The 23770-nt window shown below is 44.7% G+C and overlaps 1 protein-coding gene across 1 annotated transcript in view; it reads right to left on the minus strand.

Moving 5' to 3' along the window:
• Nucleotides 1-18803, minus strand: part of LOC121567692 (ephexin-1-like) — a 52376-nt gene extending 33573 nt beyond the window's left edge. The window contains exons 1-2 of the mRNA XM_041877907.1: nt 18588-18803; nt 17428-17719 (exon numbers count right to left, since the gene is read on the minus strand). Of these exons, the coding sequence (XP_041733841.1) occupies nt 17428-17632 (205 nt within the window). The 5' untranslated portion in view covers nt 17633-17719; nt 18588-18803. The remainder of the gene's footprint in view (nt 1-17427; nt 17720-18587) is intronic.
• Nucleotides 18804-23770: the final 4967 nt, after the last annotated feature.

The following is a 23770-nucleotide window of genomic DNA, read 5'->3' on the forward strand; positions in this document are numbered from 1 at the left end:
TGGAACAGCCAATCCAGTCCCTTACACCTCAGAAGCTATTGTATAGACAATCCAGAGTCTTACACCTCGGTAGCAATGGAACAGCCAATCCAGTCATTTACACCTCAGTAGCTATTGTATAGCCAATCCAGTCATACACCTCAGTAGCTATGGAACAGCAAATCCAGTCACTTACACCTCATTAGCTATGGATCAGCCAATCCAGTCACTTACACCTCAGTAGCTATGGACCATCCAATCCAGTCCCTTACACCTCAGTAGCTATGGAACAGCCAATCCAGTCCCGTACACCTCAGTAGCTATGGAACAGCCAATCCAGTCCCTTACACCTCAGTAGCTATGGTACAGCCAATCCAGTCCCTTACACATCAGAAGCTATGGAACAGCCAATCCAGTCCCTTACACCTCAGTTGCTATGGAACAGCCAATCCAGTAACTTACACCTCAGTAGCTATGGATCAGCCAATCCAGTCACTTACACCTCAGTAGCTATGGAACATCCAATCCTTTACACCTCAGTAGCTATGGAAGAGCCAATCCGTCCCTTACACCTCAGTAGCTATGGAACAGCCAATCCAGTCCCTTACACCTCAGTATCTATGGAACAGCCAATCCAGTCCCTTACACCTCAGTAGCTATGGAACAGCCAATCCAGTCCCTTACACCTCAGTAGCTATGGAACAGCCAATCCAGTCCCTTACACCTCAGTAGCTATGGAACATCCAATCCAGTCCCTTACACCTCAGTAGCTATTGTACAGCCAATCCGGTCTTACACCTCAGTAGCTATGGAACAGCCAATCCAGTCCCTTACACCTCAGTAGCTATGGAACAGCCAATCCAGTCCCTTACACCTCAGTAGCTATGGATCAGCCAATCCAGTCCCTTACACCTCAGTAGCTATGGATCAGCCAATCCAGCCTTACACCTCAGTAGCTATGGAACAGCCAATCCTCTTATACCTCAGTAGCTACGGAACAGCCAATCACTTACACCTCAGTAGCTATGGAACAGCCAATCCAGTCCCTTACAACTCAGTAGCTATGGAACAGCCAATCCAGTCACTTACACCTCAGTAGCTATGGAACAGCCAATCCAGTCTCTTACTTCTCAGTAGCTATGGAACAGCCTATCCAGTCTATTATACCTTAGTAGCTATGGAACATCATATCCAGTCCCTTACACATCAGTAGCTATTGTACAGCCAATCCAGTCCCTTAAACCTCAGTAGATATGGTACAGCCAATCGAGTCACTTACACCTCAGTAGCTATGGAACAGCCAATCCAGTCCCTTACAACTCAGTAGCTATGGAACAGCCAAAACAGTCCTTTACAACTCAGTAGCTATTGTACAGCCAATCAAGTCCCTTTCACCTCAGTAGCTATGGAACAGCCAATCCAGTCACTTACACCTCATTAGCTATGGATCTGCCAATCCAGTCCTTTACACCTCAGTAGCTATGGAACATCCAATCCAGTCCCTTACAAATCAGTAGCTATGGAATAGCCAATCCAGTCCCTTACATCTCAGTAGCTATGGAACAGCCAATCCAGTCCCTTACACCTCAGTAGCTATGGTACAGCCAATCCAGTCCTTTACACCTCAGTAGCTATGGTACAGCCAATCCCTTACACCTCAGTAGCTATGGAACATCCAATCCATTCCCTTACACCTCAGTACCTATGGTACAGCCAATATCGCCCTTTCACCTCATTAGCTATGGAAAAGCCAATCCAGTCCCTTACACCTCAGCAGCTATGGCATAGCCAATCCAGTCTCTTACTTCTCAGTAGCTATGGAACAGCCTATCCAGTTTCTTACACCTTAGTAGCTATGGAACAGCCCATCCAGACCCTTACACATCAGTAGCTATGGAACAGCCAATCCAGTCACGTACACCTCAGTAGCTATGGAACAGCCAATCCAGTCCCTTACACCTCAGTAGCTATGGAACAGCCAATCCAGTCCCTTACACCCCAGTAGCTATGGAACAGCCAATCCAGACCTTTACACCTCAGTAGCTATGGAAGAGCCAACCCAGGCCATTACACCTCAGTAACTATGGAACAGCCAATCCAGTCCCTTACACATCACTAGCTATGGAACAGCCAAATCCAGTCCCTTACAGCCCAGGAGCTAAGGAACAGCCAATCCAGTCCTTTAAACCTCAGTAGCTTTGGTACAGTCAATCCAGTCCCTTACACCTCAGAAGCTATTGTATAGACAATCCAGTCTTACACCTCGGTAGCTATGGTACAGCCAATCCAGTCACTTACACCTCAGTAGCTATTGTACAGCCAATCCAGTCACTTACACCTCAGTAGCTATGGAACAGCCAATCCAGTCACTTACACCTCATTAGCTATGGATCAGCCAATCCAGTCCCTTACACCTCAGTAGCTATGGATCAGCCAATCCAGTCCCTTACACCTCAGTAGCTATGGAACAGCCAATCCAGTCCTTTACACCTCAGTAGCTATGGAACAGCCAATCCAGGCCCTTACACCTCAGTAGCTATGGAACAGCCAATCCAGTCCCTTACACCTCAGTAGCTATGGAACAGCCAAATCCAGTCCCTTACACCCCAGGAGCTAAGGAACAGCCAATCCAGTCCTTTAAACCTCAGTAGCTTTGGTACAGTCAATCCAGTCCCTTACACCTCAGAAGCTATTGTATAGACAATCCAGGTCCCTTACACCTCGGTAGCAATGGAACAGCCAATCCAGTCCCTTACACCTCAGTAGCTATTGTATAGCCAATCCAGTCACTTACACCTCAGTAGCTAATGTACAGCCAATCCTTTACACCCCAGTAGCTATGGAACAGCCAATCCAGTCCCTTACACCTCAGTAGCTATGGAACAGAAAATCCAGTCCCTTACACCGCAGTAGCTATGGAACAGCCAATCCAGTCCCTTAGACCTCAGTAGCTATGGAACAGAAAATCCAGTCCCTTACACCTCAGTAGCTATGGTACAGCCAATCCAGACCCTTACACATCAGAAGCAATTGTACAGCCAATCCAGTCCCTTACACCTCAGTTGCTATGGAACAGTCAATCCAGTAATTTACACCTCAGCAGCTATGGATCAGCCAATCCAGTCCCTTACACCTCAGTAGCTATGGAACATCCAATCCTTTACACCTCAGTAGCTATGGAACAGCCAATCCAGTCCCTTACACCTCAGTAGCTATGGAACAGCCAATCCAGTCCCTTACACCTCAGTAGCTATGGTACAGCCAATCCAGTTCCTTACACCTCAGTAGCTATGGAACAGCCAATCCAGTTCCCTTACACCTCAGTAGCTATGGAACAGCCAATCCAGTCCCTTACACCTCAGTAGCTATGGAACAGCCAATCCAGTCCCTTACACCTCAGTAGCTATGGTACAGCCAATCCAGTCCCTTACACCTCAGTAGCTATGGAACAGCCAATCCAGTCCCTTACACCTCAGTAGCTATGGAACAGCCAATCCAGTCCCTTACACCTCAGTAGCTATGGAACAGCCAATCCAGTCACTTACACCTCAGTAGCTATGGAACAGCCAATCCCTTACACCTCAGTAGCTATGGAACAGCCAATCCAGTCTTATACCTCAGTAGCTACGGAACAGCCAATCACTTACACCTCAGTAGCTATGGAACAGCCAATCCAGTCCCTTACATCTCAGTAGCTATGGAACAGCCAATCCAGTCCCTTACACCTCAGTAGCTATGGAACAGCCAATCCAGTCCCTTACATCTCAGTAGCTATGGAACAGCCAATCCAGTCTATTATAGCTTAGTAGCTATGGAACATCATATCCAGTCCCTTACACCTCAGTAGCTATTGTACAGCCAATCCAGTCCCTTAAACCTCAGTAGATATGGTACAGCCAATCGAGTCCCTTACACCTCAGTAGCTATGGAACAGCCAATCCAGTCCCTTACAACTCAGTAGCTATGGAATAGCCAAACCAGTCATTTACAACTCAGTAGCTATTGTATAACCAATCAAGTCCCTTTTACCTCAGTAGCTATGGAACAGCCAATCCAGTCACGTACACCTCATTAGCTATGGATCTGCCAATCCAGTCATTTACACCTCAGTAGCTATGGAACATCCAATCCAGTCCCTTACAAATCAGTAGCTATGGAATAGCCAATCCAGTCCCTTACATCTCAGTAGCTATGGAACAGCCAATCCAGTCCCTTACACCTCAGTAGCTATGGTACAGCCAATCCAGTCCTTTACACCTCAGTAGCTATGGTACAGCCAATCCAGTCCCTTACACCTCAGTAGCTATGGAACAGCCAATCCATTCCCTTACACCTCAGTAGCTATGGTACAGCCAATCCGCCCTTTCACCTCAGTAGCTATGGTACAGCCAATCCAGTCCCTTACACCTCAGTAGCTATGGTATAGCCAATCCAGTCCCTTACACCTCAGTAGCTATGGAACAGCCTATCCAGTTCCTTACACCTCAGTAGCTATGGAACAGCCCATCCAGACCCTTACACCTCAGTAGCTATGGAACAGCCAATCCAGTCCCGTACACCTCAGTAGCTATGGAACAGCCAATCCAGTCCCTTACACCTCAGTAGCTATGGAACATCCAATTCAGTCCCTTACACCTCAGTAGCTATGGAACAGCCAATCCAGTCCTTTACACCTCAGTAGCTATGGAACAGCCAACCCAGTCCATTACACCTCAGTAACTATGGAACAGCCAATCCAGTCCCTTACACATCACTAGCTATGGAACAGCCAAATCCAGTCCCTTACAGCCCAGGAGCTAAGGAACAGCCAATCCAGTCCTTTAAACCTCAGTAGCTTTGGTACAGTCAATCCAGTCCCTTACACCTCAGAAGCTATTGTATAGACAATCCAGAGTCTTACACCTCGGTAGCAATGGAACAGCCAATCCAGTCACTTACACCTCAGTAGCTATTGTACAGCCAATCCAGTCATACACCTCAGTAGCTATGGAAGAGCCAATCCAGTCACCTACACCTCAGCAGCTATGGATCAGCCAATCCAGTCACTTACACCTCAGTAGCTATGGAATAGCCAATCCAGTCCCTTTAACCTCAGTAGCTATGGAACAGCCAATCCAGTCCCTTACACCTCAGTAGCTATGGAACAGCCAATCCAGTACCTTACACCTCAGTAGCTATAGAACAACCAATCCAGTCCCTTTAACCTCAGTATCTATTGAACAGCCAATCCAGTCCCTTACACCTCAGTTGCTATGGAACAGCCAATCCAATAACTTACACCTCAGTAGCTATGGATCAGCCAATCCAGTCCCTTACACCTCAGTAGCTATGGAACATCCAATCCAGCTTTACACCTCAGTAGCTATGGTACAGCCAATCCAGTTCCCTTACACCCCAGTAGCTATGGAACAGCCAATCCAGTCCCTTACACCTCAGTAGCTATGGAACAGACAATCCAGTCCCTTACACCTCAGTAGCTATGGAACAGCCAATCCAGTCCCTTAGACCTCAGTAGCTATGGAACAGAAAATCCAGTCCCTTACACCTCAGTAGCTATGGTACAGCCAATCCAGACCCTTACACCTCAGTTGCTATTGTACAGCCAATCCATTCCCTTTCACCTCAGTAGCTATGGATCAGCCAATCCAGTCCCTTACACCTCTGTAGCTATGGAACAGCCAATCCATTCCCTTACACATCAGTAGCTATGGAACAGCCAATCCAGTCCCTTACACCTCAGTAGCTATGGAACAGCCAATCCAGTCCCTTACACCTCAGTAGCTATGGAACAGCCAATCCAGTCCCTTACACCTCAGTAGCTACGGAACAGCCAATCCAGTCCTTACACCTCAGTAGCTATGGAACAGCCAATCCAGTCCCTTACACCTCAGTAGCTATGGAATAGCCAATCCAGTCACTTACACCTCAGTAGCTATGGAACAGCCAATCCAGTCCCTTACTTCTCAGTAGCTATGGTACAGCCTATCCAGTCTATTACACCTCAGTAGCTATGGAACATCAAATCCAGTCCCTTACACATCAGTAGCTATGGTACAGCCAATCCAGTCCCTTACACCTCAGTAGCTATGGTACAGCCAATAGAGTCCCTTACAACTCAGTAGCTATGGAACAGCCAATCCAGTCCCTTACACCTCAGTAGCTATGGAACAGCCAAACCAGTCACTTACACCTCAGTAGCTATGGTACAGCCAATCCAGTCCCTTACACCTCAGTAGCTATGGTACAGCCAATCCAGTCACTTACACCTCAATAGCTATGGAACAGCCAATCCAGTCCTTTACACCTCAGTAGCTATGGAACAGCCAATCCAGTCCCTTACAACTCAGTAGCTATGGAACAGCCAATCCAGTCCCTTACACCTCAGTAGCTATGGAACAGAAAATCCAGTCCCTTTCACCTTAGTAGCTATGTTACAGCCAATCCAGTCCCTTACACCTCAGTAGCTATGGTACAGCCAATCCCTAACACCTCAGTTGCTATGGAACAGCCAATCCAATCCCTTACACCTCTGTAGCTATGGAACTGCCAATCCAGTCCCTTACACCTCAGTAGCTATGGTACAGCCAATCCAGTCCCTTACACCTCAGTAGCTATGGAACAGCCAATCCAGTCCCTTACACCTCAGTAGCTATGGAACAGCCAATCCAGTCCCTTACACCTCAGTAGCTATGGTACAGCCAATCCCTTACACCTCAGTAGCTATGGAACAGCCAATCCAGTCCCTTACACCTCAGTAGCTATGGAACAGCCAATCCAGTCCCTTACACCTCAGTAGCTATGGAACAGCCAATCCAGTCACTTACACCTCAGTAGCTATGGAACAGCCAATCCAGTACCTTACACCTCAGTAGCTATGGAACAGCCAATCCAGTCCCTTACATCTCAGTAGCTATGGAACAGCCAATCCAGTCCCTTACACCTCAGTAGCTATGGTACAGCCAATCCAGTCCCTTACACCTCAGTAGCTATGGAACAGCCAATCCAGTCCCTTACACCTCAGTAGCTATGGAACAGCCAATCCCTTACACCTCAGTAGCTATGGTACAGCCAATACGTCCCTTTCACCTCAGTAGCTATGGAACAGCCAATCCAGTCCCTTACACCTCAGTAGCTATGGAACAGCCAATCCAGTCCCTTCACTCCTCAGTAGCTATGGAACAGCCAATCCAGTCCCTTACACCTCAGTAGCTATGGAACAGCCCATCCAGTCCCTTACACATCAGTAGCTATTGTACAGCCAATCCAGTCCCTTACACCTCAGTAGCTATGGTACAGCCAATCCCTTACACCTCAGTAGCTATGGAACAGCCAATCCAATCCTTTACACCTCTGTAGCTATGGAACAGCCAATCCAGTCCCTTACACCTCAGTAGCTATGGAACATCCAACCCAGTCCCTTGCACCTCAGTAGCTATGGTACAGCCAATCCAGTCCCTTACACCTCAGTAGCTATGGAACAGCCAATCCAGTCCCTTACACCTCAGTAGCTATGGTACAGCCAATCCAGTCCCTTACACCTCAGTAGCTATGGTACAGCCAATCCAGTCCCTTACACCTCAGTAGCTATGGAACAGCCAATCCAGTCCCTTACACCTCAGTAGCTATGGAGCAATCCAGTCCCTTACACCTCTGTAGCTATGGAACAGCCAATCCAGTCCCTTACACCTCAGTAGCTATGGTACAGCCAATCCCTTACACCTCAGTAGCTATGGAACAGCCAATCCAGTCCCTTACACCTCAGTAGCTATGGAACAGCCAATCCAGTCCCTTACACCTCAGTAGCTATGGTACAGCCAATCCAGTCCCTTACACCTCAGTAGCTATGGAACAGCCAATCCAGTCCCTTACACCTCAGTAGCTATGGTACAGCCAATCCAGTCCCTTACACCTCAATAGCTATGGCACTGCCAATCCAGTCAGTTACACCTCAGTTGCTATGGAACATCCAATCCCTTACACCTCAGTATCTATTGTACTGCCAATCCGGTCTTACACCTCAGTAGCTATGGAACAGCCAATCCAGTCCCTTACATCTCAGTAGCTATGGAACAGCCAATCCAGTCCCTTACACCTCAGTAGGTATGGAAAAGCCAATCCAGTCCCTTACATCTCAGTAGCTATGGAACAGCCAATCCAGTCCCTTACACCTCAGTAGCTATGGAACAGCCAATCCAGTCCCTTACACCTCAGTAGCTATGGTACAGCCAATCCAGTCCCTTACACCTCAGTAGCTATGGAACAGCCAATCCAGTCCCTTACACCTCTGTAGCTATGGAACAGCCAATCCAGTCCCTTACACCTCATTAGCTATGGTACAGCCAATCCAGTCCCTTACACCTCAGTAGCTATGGTACAGCCAATCCAGTCCCTTGCACCTCAGTAGCTATGTTACTGCCAATCCAGTCCCTTACACCTCAGTAGCTATGGTACAGCCAATCCCTTACACCTCAGTAGCTATGGAACAGCCAATCCAGTCCCTTACACCTCAGTAGCTATGGAACAGCCAATCCAGTCCCTTACACCTCAGTAGCTATGGAACAGCCAATCCAGTCCCTTACACCTCAGTAGCTATGGAACAGCCAATCCAGTCCCTTACACCTCAGTAGCTATGGAACAGCCAATCCAGTCCCTTACACATCAGTAGCTATGGTACAGCCAATCCAGTCCCTTACACCTCAGTAGCTATGGAGCAGCCAATCCAGTCCCTTATACCAAAGTAGCCATGGAACATCCAATCCAGTCCCTTACACCTCAGTAGCTATGGTAAAGCCAATCCAGTCCGTTACACCTCAGTAGCTATGGTACAGCCAATCCAGTCCCTTACACCTCAGTAGCTATGGAACAGCCAATCCAGTCCCTTACACCTCAGTAGCTATGGTACAGCCAATCCAGTCCCTTACACCTCAGTAGCTATGGAACAGCCAATCCAGTCCCTTACACCTCAGTAGCTATGGAACAGCCAATCCAGTCCCTTACACCTCAGTAGCTATGGAACAGCCAATCCAGTCCCTTACACCTCAGTAGCTATGGTACAGCCAATCCAGTCCCTTTCACCTTAGTAGCTATGTTACAGCCAATCCAGTCCCTTGCACCTCAGTAGCTATGGTACAGCCAATCCATTCCCTTAAACCTCAGTAGCTATGGTACAGCCAATCCAGTCCCTTGCACCTCAGTAGCTATGGTACAGCCAATCCAGTCCCTTACACCTCAGTAGCTATGGTACAGCCAATCCAGTCCCTTACACCTCAGTAGCTATGGTACAGCCAATCCAGTCCCTTACACCTCAGTAGCTATGGTACAGCCAATCCCTTACACCTCAGTAGCTATGGAACAGCCAATCCAGTCCCTTACACCTCAGTAGCTATGGAACAGCCAATCCAGTCCCTTACACCTCAGTAGCTATGGAACAGCCAATCCAGTCCCTTACACCTCAGTAGCTATGGAACAGCCAATCCAGTCCCTTACACCTCAGTAGCTATGGTACAGCCAATCCAGTCCCTTACACCTCAGTAGCTATGGTACAGCCAATCCAGTCCCTTACACCTCAGTAGCTATGGAACAGCCAATCCAGTCCCTTACACCTCAGTAGCTATGGAACAGCCAATCCATTCCCTTACACCTCAGTAGCTATGGTACAGCCAATCCAGTCCCTTACACCTCAGTAGCTATGGAACAGCCAATCCAGTCCCTTACACCTCAGTAGCTATGGTACAGCCAATCCAGTCCCTTACACCTCAGTAGCTATGGAACAGCCAATCCAGTCCCTTACACCTCAGTAGCTATGGTACAGCCAATCCAGTCCCTAACACCTCAGTAGCTATAGTACAGCCAATCCAGTCCCTTACACCTCAGTAGCTATGGAACATCCAATCCAGTCCCTTACATCTCAGTAGCTATAGTACAGCCATTCCAGTCCCTTACACCTCAGTAGGTATGGAAAAGCCAATCCAGTCCCTTACATCTCAGTAGCTATGGAACAGCCAATCCAGTACCTTACACCTCAGTAGCTATGGTACAGCCAATCCAGTCCCTTACACCTCAGTAGCTATGGTACAGCCAATCCAGTCCCTTACACCTCAGTAGCTATGGAACAGCCAATCCAGTCCCTTACACCTCAGTAGCTATGGTACAGCCAATCCAGTCCCGTTCACCTCAGTAGGTATGGAACAGCCAATCCAGCCTTACACCTCAGTAGCTATAGTACAGCCAATCCAGTCCCTTACACCTCAGTAGCTATGGAACAGCCAATCCAGTCCCTTACACCTCAGTAGCTATGGTACAGCCAATCCAGTCACTTACACCTCAGTAGCTATGGAACAGCCAATCCAGTCCCTTACACCTCAGTAGCTATGGAACAGCCAATCCAGTCCCTTACACCTCAGTAGCTATGGAACAGCCAATCCAGTCCCTTACACCTCAGTAGCTATGGAACAGCCAATCCAGTCCCTTACACCTCAGTAGCTATGGAACAGCCAATCCAGTCCCTTACACCTCAGTAGCTATGGTACAGCCAATCCAGTCCCTTACACCTCAGTAGCTATGGAACATCCAATCCAGTCCCTTACACCTCAGTAGCTATGGAACAGCCAATCCAGTCCCTTACACATCAGTAGCTATGGAACAGCCAATCCAGTCCCTTACACCTCAGTAGCTATGGAACAGCCAATCCAGTACCTTACACCTCAGTAGCTATGGAACAGCCAATCCAGTCCCTTACACCTCAGTAGCTATGGAACAGCCAATCCACTTTACACCTCAGTAGCTATGGTACAGCCAATCCAGTCCCTTACACCTCAGTAGCTATGGAACAGCCAATCCAGTCCCTTACACCTCAGTAGCTATGGAACAGCCAATCCAGTCCCTTACATCTCAGTAGCTATGGTACAGCCAATCCAGTCCCTTACACCTCAGTAGCTATGGAACAGCCAATCCAGTCCCTTACACCTCAGTAGCTATGGAACAGCCAATCCAGTCCCTTACACCTCAGTAGCTATGGAACAGCCAATCCAGTCCCTTACACCTCAGTAGCTATGGTACAGCCAATCCAGTCCCTTTCACCTCAGTAGCTATGGAACAGCCAATCCATTCCCTTACACATCATTAGCTATGGAACATCCAATCCAGTATCTTACACCTCAGTAGGTATGGAATAGCCAATCCAGTCCCTTACATCTCAGTAGCTATGAAACAGCCAATCCAGTCACTTACACCTCAGTAGCTATGGAACAGCCAATCCCTTACACCTCAGTAGCTATCGTACAGCCAATCCAGTCCCTTACACCTCAGTAGGTATGGAATAGCCAATCCAGTCCCTTACATCTCAGTAGCTATGGTACAGCCAATCCAGTCCCTTTCACCTCAGTAGCTATGGAACAGCCAATCCAGTCCCTTACACCTCAGTAGCTATGGAACATCCAATCCAGTCCCTTACACCTCAGTAGCTATGGAATAGCCAATCCAGTCCCTTACATCTCAGTAGCTATAGTACAGCCATTCCAGTCCCTTACACCTCAGTAGCTATGGAACAGCCAATCCAGTCCCTTACACCTCAGTAGCTATGGAATAGCCAATCCAGTCCCTTACATCTCAGTAGCTATTGTACAACCAATCAAGTCCCTTTCACCTCAGTAGCTATGGGAACAGCCAATCCAGTCACTTACACCTCAGTAGCTATGGAACAGCCAATCCAGTCATTTACACCTCAGTAGCTATGGAACATCCAATCCAGTCCCTTACACCTCATTAGCTATGGAACAGCCAATCCAGTCCCTTACACCTCAGTAGCTATGGAACAGCCAATCCAGTCCCTTACACCTCAGTAGCTATGGTACAGCCAATCCAGTCCCTTTCACCTCAGTAGCTATGGAACAGCCAATCCAGTCCCTTACACCTCTGTAGCCATGGAACAGCCAATCCATTCCCTTACACATCAGTAACTATGGAACAGCCAATCCAGTCCCTTAAACCTCAGTAGCTATGGTACAGCCAATCCAGTCAGTTACACCTCAGTAGCTATTATACAGCCAATCCAGTCCTTACACCTCAGTAGCTATGGAACAGTCAATCCAGTCCCTTACACCTCAGTAGCTATGGAACAGCCAATCCAGTCCCTTACACCTCAGTAGCTATGGTACAGCCAATCCAGTCCCTTACACCTCAGTAGCTATGGAACAGCCAATCCAGTCCCTTACACCTCAGTAGCTATGGTACAGCCAATCCAGTCCCTTACACCTCAGTAGCTATGGTACAGCCAATCCAGTCCCTTACACCTCAGTAGCTATGGAACTGCCAGTCCAGTACTGTAAGATCATCCTTAACAAAATCCTTACTAGTTCGTTTACACAAACATCAACCTATCTTTCTAAAATCATCCACCCATTACTGTACATCATTCCTGTAGATTCAAGATTGTTTAGAGAACGTGTGGGGGTTGAAAAAGTTCAACAACAATTGTTATACAACTCCTATGAAAAAAGCAATTGGACAGAGATAAGATAAGATAATTTTCCAAACTATAAGTCGTAATCAGCTTTGACTAGAGGTTGAATAATGGTTTGACTTTGTCTCAAAGGACTCTAATCCTTCAAGAAGGAAATATCAATGGTTACAGTCTTTGATGCGTAGGTAATCTAAGAACATCATCTCTTTTCATCCTATTTTATAATGGTCCCATACATTTTACAACGTACTCTTGTTTAACTAGGGCGCCTGACTCTCGGACCTATCTGGTCATACATAAAGAAATGTCCCTCACACCCTAAAAGCCTATCTCACAGGCTGGGCAATGTCTACCAGGGACCAGGAAACAGTCCTGGAGAAATGAACTGTCTGTGTCTATTCCTGGAAACCTGCACCATGTACAGGTGCCACCTTTATTTTGGGTAATAAACAAAAAGGGGGAATGGTTGAAGTAAAAACAGCATACCATACTACCGTAGAATGCATAAGTGTAGTCACACGTGTTCTTCGTCCATTGGCCTACACATTCATGTATCTGACTACTTTGTTGACAGTAGCAATGTATTATGGTGTGTAGTAAAGGTTAACAACCCACTGAGCACAGACATCAGTTCAACATCTAGTTTTGATTTTCACTTGGTTGAGTTGTCAACTAATGTGAATTCATTGTGAAATCAACAAAAAATGTTACCCTGTCATTGGATTTAGGTTAAAAGTTTGGTGAAAAAAATGAAATTCCATTACGGGAATCTCCAGCCTCAGGCTATATGAAGCTTGTAGGCTGGAGGTTAAAGGTGGGTGGCTAGAAGAACAGGCATCACTCACTCACATTTGTTAAAACAACACATATTTTAAAACAATGGAACCGGTTCCTCTGGTTTCATTAGCTTTCATTGGCTCTCAAGCCTGTGTTCTCTGTAGAACAATACAACCGCTCCTGTTCTGCGGTCTATGGAAAACCACAGAATAACAACAATGATACCCCAGACAGACTGGCTGGCTGATTTTAGGAAAGGGGTCAGGGGTTCTTGTGTCCATCAATGGGATATAAAGAGCAGTTGTGTAAAATACTTTGAAGTACTACTCTTAAGTCGTTTTGTGGGGTATCTGTACTTTACTATTTATATTTTTGACTACTTTTACTTTTACTTCACTACATTCCTGAAGAAAATAAGATACTTTTTACTTCATACATTTTCCCTGACACCCAAAAGTACTCCTTACATTTCGATTGCTTTAGCAGGACAGGAACATTTTCTAATTCACACACTAATCAAGAGAACATCCCTGGTCGTCCCTACTGCCTCTGATCTGGCGGACTCATTAAACACAAATGCTTCATTTGTAAATTATGTCTGAGTGTTTGTGCCCCTGGTTATCTGTAAATTAAAAAAAACAAGAAAAGCATGCTTTCTGGTTTGCTTAAAGGGATACTTCAGGATTTTGGCACTAAAGCCCTTTATCTACTTCCCCAGAGTCAGATGAACTTGTGGAAACCATTTTTGTCTCTGCGTGCAGTTTGAAGGAAGTTGCTAACTAGTATTAGCACAATTGCTAACTAGCATTAGTGCAATGACTGGCAGTCTATGGTATCTATAGCACAGTGACTGAAAGTCTATGGTAACTGCTAGCATGCTACTGTAGTAGATACCATAGACTTCCAGTCATTGCTCTAACACTAGTTAGCATTGGCTCACGAAACTACCTCATACTTTCCCCCTTCTGATAACCAGGTGGCGAATCGCATCTCTGCATGTCTGGCAGACATATCAGTGTGGATGTCGGATCACCACCTCAAGCTGAACCTCGGCAAGACGGAGCTGCTGTTCCTCCCAGGGAAGGACTGCCTGCTCCATGATCTCGCCATCACGGTTGACAACTCCATTGTGTCCTCCTCCCAGAGTGCAAAGAACCTTGGCGTGACCCTGGACAACACCCTGTCGTTCTCTGCTAACATCAAAGCGGTGACCCGATCCTGTAGGTTCATGCTCTACAACATTCGTAGAGTACGACACTACCTTACACAGGAAGCGGCACAGGTCCTAATCCAGGCACTTGTCATCTCCCGTCTGGATTACTGCAACTCGCTGTTGGCTGGGCTCCCTGCCTGTGCCATTAAACCCCTACAACTCATCCAGAACGCTGCAGCCTGTCTGGTGTTCAACCTTCCCAAGTTCTCTCACGTCACCCCGCTCCTCCGAACACTCCACTGGCTTCCAGTTGAAGCTCGCATCTGCTACAAGACCATGATGCTTGCCTATGGAGCTGTGAGGGGAACGGCACCTCCTTACCTTCAGGCTCTGATCAGTCCCTACACCCAAACGATGACATTGAGTTCTTCCACCTCTGGCCTGCTGGACCCCCTTACCTCTGCGGAAGCACAGTTCCCGCTCAGCCCAGTCAAAACTGTTCGCTACTCTGGCACCCCAATGGTGGAACAAGCTCCCTCACGACGCCAGGACAGCGGAGTCACTGACCACCTTCCGGAGACACTTGAAACCCTACCTCTTTAAGGAATACCTGGGATAGTATAAAAGTAATCCCCTCCCCCCCACAAAATATATAAAATAATAATAATAATAATAATAATAATAATAATAATAATAATAATAATAATAATAATAATAATAATAATAATAATAATAATAATAATAAAACAATATAAAAAAATATATACAGTGGGGGAAAAAAGTATTTAGTCAGCCACCAATTGTGCAAGTTCTCCCACTTAAAAAGATGAGAGAGGCCTGTCATTTTCATCATAGGTACACGTCAACTATGACAGACAAATTGAGGAAAAAAAATCCAGAAAATCACATTGTAGGATTTTTAATGATTTTATTTGCAAATGATGGTGGAAAATAAGTATTTGGTCACCTACAAACAAGCAAGATTTCTGGCTCTCACAGACCTGTAACTTCTTCTTTAAGAGGCTCCTCTGTTCTCCACTCGTTACCTGTATTAATGGCACCTGTTTGAACTTGTTATCAGTATAAAAGACACCTGTCCACAACCTCAAACAGTCACACTCCAAACTCCACTATGGCCAAGACCAAAGAGCTGTCAAAAGATACCAGAAACAAAATTGTAGACCTGCACCAGGCTGGGAAGACTGAATCTGCAATAGGTAAGCAGCTTGGTTTGAAGAAATCAACTGTGGGAGCAATTATTAGGAAATGGAAGACATACAAGACCACTGATAATCTCCCCTCGATCTGGGGCTCCACGCAAGATCTCACCCCCGTGGGGGTCAAAATGATCACAAGAACGGTGAGCAAAAATCCCAGAACCACACGGGGGGACCTAGTGAATGACCTGCAGAGAGCTGGGACCAAAGTAACAAAGCCTACCATCAGTAACACACTACGCCGCCAGGGACTCAAATCATGCAGTGCAAGATGTGTCCCCCTGCTTAAGCCAGTACATGTCCAGGCCCGTCTGAAGTTTGCTAGAGTGCATTTGGATCATCCAGAAGAGGATTGGGAGAATGTCATATGGTCAGATGAAACGAAAATATAACTTTTTGGTAAAAACTCAACTCGTCGTGTTTGGAGGACAAAGAATGCTGAGTTGCATCCAAAGAACACCATACCTACTGTGAAGCATGGGGGTGGAAACTTCATGCTTTGGGGCTGTTTTTTCTGCAAAGGGACCAGGACGACTGATCCGTGTAAAGGAAAGAATGAATGGGGCCATGTATCGTGAGATTTTGAGTGAAAACCTCCTTCCATCAGCAAGGGCATTGAAGATGAAACGTGGCTGGGTCTTTTAGCATGACAATGATCCCAAACACACCTCCCGGGCAACGAAGGAGTGGCTTCGTAAGAAGCATTTCAAGGTCCTGAGTGGCCTATCCAGTCTCCAGATCTCAACCCCATAGAAAATCTTTGGAGGGAGTTGAAAGTCTGTGTTGCCCAGCGACAGCCCCAAAACATCACTGCTCTAGAGGAGATCTGCATGGAGGAATGGGCCAAAATACCAGCAACAGTGTGTGAAAACCTTGTGAAGACTTACAGAAAACGTTTGACCTGTGTCATTGCCAACAAGGGGTATATAACAAAGTATTGAGAAACTTTTGTTATTGACCAAATACTTATTTTCCACCATCATTTGCAAATAAATTCATTAAAAATCCTACAATGTGATTTTCTGGATTTTTTTTTCTCATTTTGTCTGTCATAGTTGACATGTACCTATGATGAAAATTACAGGCCTCTCTCATCTTTTTAAGTGGGAGAATTTGCACAATTGGTGGCTGACTAAATACTTTTTTGCCCCACTGTATATAAAAATTGTAAAGTGGTTGTCCCACTGGCTATCATAGGGTGAATGCACCAATTTGTAAGTCGCTCTGGATAAGAGCGTCTGCTAAATGACATAAATGTAATGTAAATGGATGCAGAGACATAAAAATGGTATCCATTAGTTCATCTGACTCTGGGGAAGTAGATACAGGGCTTCATTGCCAACATCCCGAAGTATCCCTTTAATATAAGGAATTTGATATGATTTATACTATTACCTTTGAGACTTAAGTATATTTTAGCAATTACATTTACTTTTGATACTTAAGTACTTTCAGACTTTTACTCAATATGTATTTTGCGGGTTGGCTTTCACTTTTACTTGAGTCATTTTCTATTAAGGTGTCTTTACTTTTACTCAAGTGAGACAATTGGGTAGTTTTTCCACCACTGCTAAAGAGATCCAGTTACCCAAGCAGCTCAGCTTTATACTCCAGAATTAGGGCCTTACATGAAGTTAGATGTAGACAAACTTCCGAACTTTCCTAAAACTGCTGTAGACATAGATTATAAGCATTCCATGCTACCTGAATCCCAGGTATTTTCAAACTGAAATGTGTTATTGTATTCTCAAACTTAATGACTGTCCACTGTAGCAGACAAAAGACACAGATGCTTGGTGAAATTCAGAGCGGAAGGGAAGAGGGGGGTATTCTATTCTTACGTTCAGGTTGTTCTGACGAGGCCAGCCTCTTCTTCCTCATGGAACTGTAGAAGCGGGAGTTCCTGCGGATGGGGCCGATGACCCTGTCATCCTCATCATCATCCTCCTCGTGGTTGCTGGAGTGCACTGGTGCTGCGGGCCGCTTCTCAGGGGGCTCCTGCAACTTTTGACCCCACTTGCCCCTGAACAGGGCCATCATCGCCATGGCAATTGGCTCCAGGCTCCGTGTGGGGTGTGTGTCACCCTCCTGTTCTCAGATCCGGGATGGTGGGGTAGTTCCTGTAGGGTTTGGCTTCAGGGCAGAGGAGAGAGTAGAATCCATCAAATGTTTGCCAGAATCCAGGAGAAAATCCATCCCTGTCAATCTCAAGTCCTGGCGAGGCAACACAACAACAACAACAATAACAACAACAACAACAACATCAACAACACAACACACACTTCAGGGCTCAGTCTCACATAGGTTAGCGACTGCACGGCACACTGAGGCCAAAGTAGCTCTCCCTAGTCTCTCTCTCCTCCCTCCTCCTCTCTCTCTCTCCTCCCCCCTCTCTCTACTCCTCCCTCTTCCTCCTCCCCCTGCCTGGGGGGCAGGAGTGTTGTTAGTTACTCATACAGCCATGGAGCCCCCTCTCTCTCCCTAAGCTGTGATGATTCTGTGTATGACTCGCCCTCTCTTTCCCTCCATCCCTCCGTGTACCACCCTGCACTGCAGTAGTATTCAAACTTTTGCAGCGGAGACCCCATTTCTTCCGACAGAATTTCTGGGGACACCATTTATTTTCTCATGATCCCACCCCACCCCAAATATAATGACACAACCTTAAAATCGGTACATTTTGATTTTTACATCAACAAATAACCTTCAATTCATTACATTTTCCTCTCTTATCAAAATGAAAAGAAACCAATACTCAATACATTTTTATTTTTCTATTTATCTTTCTCAAAAACATTTGTATATTGTCCCATACAATAATCTGTTCTCTTAATTTTTATTTTGCCGACCCCACTGCAGATCCCGACTTTGAATACCACTGCTGTACTGTCTGCTCTCGGCCTGCTGAAAGACATTCCAGAGCCCCGCCTGGCCTCACCTGCATGCCTGACTCTCTCTGCTCTGCTCTTCTGTGCTCTGGAGAACCAGAAAAGCCACTTACCTGTGCCAGGGAATTCAGCCACATGGCAATCACTGATCACTCCTTTAGGACTCCTTTTCTTTAAATCCCTCCTCTCAAGATCTTCGATGTGTTCCCCAGTGGTGTATACCATGTATTCTCCTGTATAGGGGTTATAGTCACACCTCAGAGGACACACTGCCAGTTCTTCTGTAGGTCCTCCAGTGTGGTACAGAACTGTGTGTTCAGCTGACGTGTAGCCTGTTGTCCTGCTTGTTGTGTGGTGGATGACGGCCTCTCTAAACCCGCTCCCCGCTGCCTTCCTTATCTCCAGGCAGCTGATCAGTAGAGTTTAAAGTTCGCTCTTTGTTTCTCCATGCAGCAGCAGCAGAGAGAATTCCAGGGCTCATTTATGACATAATGCAGAGAAAGGGACTCAGCGAGGCCTCGTCGTATGAGCAGATTTTTCGCCTCGCACCATCAAACTCCCTCCCTCTAACCAGACCAGATGGAGAGGGGCTGGGGGTCAAACACATTTACACAACACCCAAAAGATAGGGGAAGGAAGGCTGACAGAGTAACAACACAAGCTCACTGAAACTGCATGTCTTATACAGAACTCCACAGGAATAACTTTCTGTTTCTGTCTTGATCATCCAACCACAATAGTTGTTGTGTCACTGGGAAAGATTCTCATATCTAACAATAGATTAGAGGCACAATAAGGCACACAGATCTTCTTGACGTCTCAGTAAAAACAGAAACAATCTCACGTCACATTGACAAAACAACGATGGGGATAGATTGGGCAAGGCAGAGTCACCTTTCCAGACTCACCCTACTGACTCCTCTCCTCAGACGGGCGCGTTAGTGTGAATCACACAGCTTTGTTGACTGGATCTACTCAACCAATCATATTTAGCTGTTCTGTGTGGTCAAAGGTTATAGTTGTCATGAGACCAACACACTTTCCTGGGGAAGCCTTTCCTTGTAGGTAGATATCTTTACTAGAGTAATGTTTGAATATAGAGAAAGTGTGTAGGGAGGAGAGGTACAGTAGAAAGAAAAAAGAGAGAAGGAAAGTGTAAAGGATTTCTTAGACCAGTGATCAAAATAGGAATGTTTACTTATAGTGACTGTATCAGTACTCTCAGCCTCCCATTCGCAAAAGTATATTGAACAGGTTGGTTTCTGAACTGACAGACAGACAGACAGACAGACAGACAGGCAGACAGACAGACAGACAGACAGACAGACAGACAGACAGACAGACAGAGAGAGACAGACTTCAGATTCTAGTAGGGTTAAGCCGGGTGCTGCAGACTGTTCTAATGCCCTCGCCAATTCGTTGATATATATGTTGAAGAGGGTGGGGCTTAAACTGCATCCCTGTCTCACCCCACGGCCCTGTGGAAAGAAAATTTTTGTGAATTCTTGGTTGGTGAGTGGACCCCAGACCTCACAACCATAAAGGCCAATGGGTTCTATAACTGATTCAAGTATTTTTAGCCAGATCCTAATTGGTATGTCAAATGTTATGTTCCTTTTGATGGCATAGAAGGCCCTTCTTGCCTTGTCTCTCAGATCGTTCACAGCTTTGTGGAAGTTACCTGTGGCAGAGGCATGGGTATGTATAGTTTTTTGTGTGCTCTAGGGCAACAGTGTCTAGATGGAATTTGTATTTGTGGTCCTGGCAACTGGACCTTTTTTGGAACACCATTATTCTTGTCATACTGAGATTTACTGTCAGGGCCCAGGTCTGACAGAATCTGTGCAGAAGATCTAGTTGCTGCTTTAGGCCCTCCTTGGTTGGTGACAGAAGCACCAGATCATCAGCAAACAGTAGACATTTGACTTCAGATTCTAGTAGGGTGAGTTGACGTGTACCTATGATGAAAATTACAGGCCTCTCTCATCTTTTTAAGTGGGAGAACTTGCACAATTAGTGGCTGACTAAATACTTTTTTCTCCCACTGTATGTCATGCAATAAAATGCAAATTAATTACTTAAAAATCATACAATGTGATTTTCTGGATTTTTGTTTTAGATTCCGTCTCTCACAGTTGAAGTGTACCTATGATAAAAATTACAGACCTCTACATGCTTTGTAAGTAGGAAAACCTGCAAAATCGGCAGTGTATCAAATACTTGTTCTCCCCACTGTATGTCCCTCCTTGAGGTTTAAGTATTGTGTAGCCTGGTTAGACATATTTCTGCCCTGTCTTTCTAGTTCACGGGTCAAGAGTGCCGTTTGTAAACTCCAACCACAGTGTGGTTATCTGAGTCGAGCGATGGATTTAATCTACCTACTAAATGCATTGTTAAAATTCCACACCTGAAGTCTGTTGATAATAATATGACAACTACTGTGGTTAACTATTAACCTATGCTCCAGGATAGAACATTTCTACAAAGTGTTTTTACATTTTAAGCATATTTTAACACTGGCTTAACACCTAACAAACACTTTGTACTTCTTTTTTTACAGTTAACATAAACCAGGCCCTGTTGTTACCTCATATTCCAACGATAATGCCTTGCATTATGCCTGTGAAGAAAACACTTTAATTTGCTCATTTTGCCATTGGCTCAACCATTGGCTCAACTTACCCCAAGGCAAACATTTTGACTATATTAACCCACACAGCTACAAGGATGCACTTCATGCTAGGTTTAGGACTTCATATTGAAGCTTATAGAGATCCCATCTGATGTATATAACTATCTTAAAATTAACTACTTTGGTTTAGATACAAGCATTGTGAAACCTCTAACGCAATAAATTAATTTGACTTGGTGAAAATCATTTTTTTGGACCTAACTTGCTTACCATTTTTTCCATGTGGTTTCTTCCTTCACAGACTCCATGAAATGATGACCTCTTCCTAAATATTTGGTAAAATGATTAATTTTGCATGATTTCCTAGAAACAACCCACTGGGCAAAAACTGGTTGAATCAATTTTGTTTCCATGTCATTTCCCCAAAAAAATATATGTGATGACATTGAATCAATGTGGAAAACTGATTAGATTTGCAAAAAGGCATCAACGTAATTAATGCATTTCTGCTTTTATTTACCCACCTTTTTATTGATTTATTTGACTTTTCTTTAGGGGGTAGATCAGCTTTAATATTGCAGATAGATTGTAACTTCCATCAATGTAATTGTCTGCATCACTTCCAATCCCCCATATGTTTTTTCTCTCGCAAATATATATATATATATACATACATACATACATATACACACATACATATCATTTTTAAAAATATATTTCCCTTTATTACTTTCCAACCCCACCACCCCTTCCCTAATTGGAGTAAACTAGTGAACAACAATGCTTAGGCCTCTACTTCCAGCTTATACATACTATATACATTTCATGGACACAGTCAATTTTACAATAATTCTATTTTGTTTGTTTTTACTCCTGAACTTCCTCTACCCTCAACCTCTCCGATCATTTTCACGATGTCCATCCGGTTTGCTTCTATATGCCATATCTTTCTAACTGTGCTCTTTCACAAAAGCGCTCAATGTGGTGAGGTGTGAATGAAGGAGTCAGGCGCAGGAGGTAAAACACCGAAGTCCAGAGTTTATTCCGTTTACATAAATAAAACGCACCAAGTGTCAAAACGAAACTATCACAAGGGAAATATTCCACCTTGGCAATAACAAATGGAAGAGTAGCTCAACCTAGCTACTCGCTCTCACAATGAAACAATCACTCACAAAGACAAGGGGAACAGAGGGAACACTTATACACATACTAATTAGGGGAATGAGCACCAGGTGTGTGTGATTGACAAGACAAGACATGACAAGTGGAGTGATGAGAATGGGATCGGCAGTAGCTAGTAAGCCGGTGACGACGAACGCCGAAACCTGCCCGAACAAGGAGGGGAGGCAGCCTCGGCGGAAGTCGTAACACTCAACCTATAACCTATATACTTATTATGGACACAGTATGCTTACATTATTAGTTATCTTGTTGTTATTAGTTGTTGTTAGTTGTTATTAGTCCCATCCTTCAACTCCATTCAACACCACCCATCTATCACTTAACACCATCCATATTGGATTTCTATTTGCCATATATTTTTCAACTGTACTGTGATGTTTTACAAAAGTTCTGAACCCTTTCTATTCTCATTGTTTCTACAGATTGTAAATTGAAAATAAACATTTTTGCTAAAAGTATTATTATATTATTGATCGATTGACTATGACTTTTCAGATCACCCAGTAATGCTATCTGCAGGGTTAGCTCCAGATAAATATTACAATCCTTTAGCCATTCCTGGACCTGTGTCCAAAAACAAGCTACAAATGGACAGCACCAAAACAAATGATCTAATGATTCTGTCTCTTCGCAGCAAAATCTGCAGAGCTGGGAAGATTGTATCCCCCATATAAATAACATTCTATTGGTAGCAAAATTGAAAAATTATAAGTTTTGAATCCGGCGTCGTTTTGCGTATCAGTTCATAAACACTATGCCATGGGATCTGTACGTCAAAAATCTCTTCCCAACTATTTTGCAATCTATATGGGACGGCTGTCAATCCTTTGGTCCTCAAATGAAACTGGTATACTTTTTTATTTATCACAGTTTTCTTTAACCAATTATGTTCTTTAATGCAAGACCGACAGACAAGTTCCTTACTTTTTCCCCCTTCCACTTTCCTCTTCCATTTTTGCTGCAAATATTTGGTTGTAATATTGGGTAGAGCAGACATTTCCATATGTTTTTGTTAGCTGCATCTGCGACATAACTCCACCAGTCCTACCGATGATATTGTCAAAAAAATAAACAATGTTTTATCAATTAGTATATTTGAGTTTAACCACAATATTTGTTGCATTATTTGTTCTGTCGTTTCTGGAGGATTAAATTGAAATTGCAACCAACTTTCTGAGAAATAGCCATATTTACTATTTTACACCTAGGGTTAATATACATGATTTTAACCCATTTTATAAGAGATTTTCCTAAATTGAAATGCTCCAGGCATTTATATATAAACCCCAGTCGTACTTTATCAAATGCCTTTTCGAAGTCTGCTATGAATAGCAGGCCTGGTTTCCCAGATTTTTCATAGTGTTCTGTTGTTTCCAGTACTTGCCTCATATTATCTCCAATGCATCTTCCATGTAAAAAAAACCTGTCTGATTAGAATGAATAATGTCCGACAATACCTTTTTAATTCTATGCGCTATA

The sequence above is a fragment of the Coregonus clupeaformis genome, chromosome 6 (genome assembly GCF_020615455.1).
Source record: "Coregonus clupeaformis isolate EN_2021a chromosome 6, ASM2061545v1, whole genome shotgun sequence".
Lineage (NCBI taxonomy): Eukaryota > Metazoa > Chordata > Actinopteri > Salmoniformes > Salmonidae > Coregonus > Coregonus clupeaformis.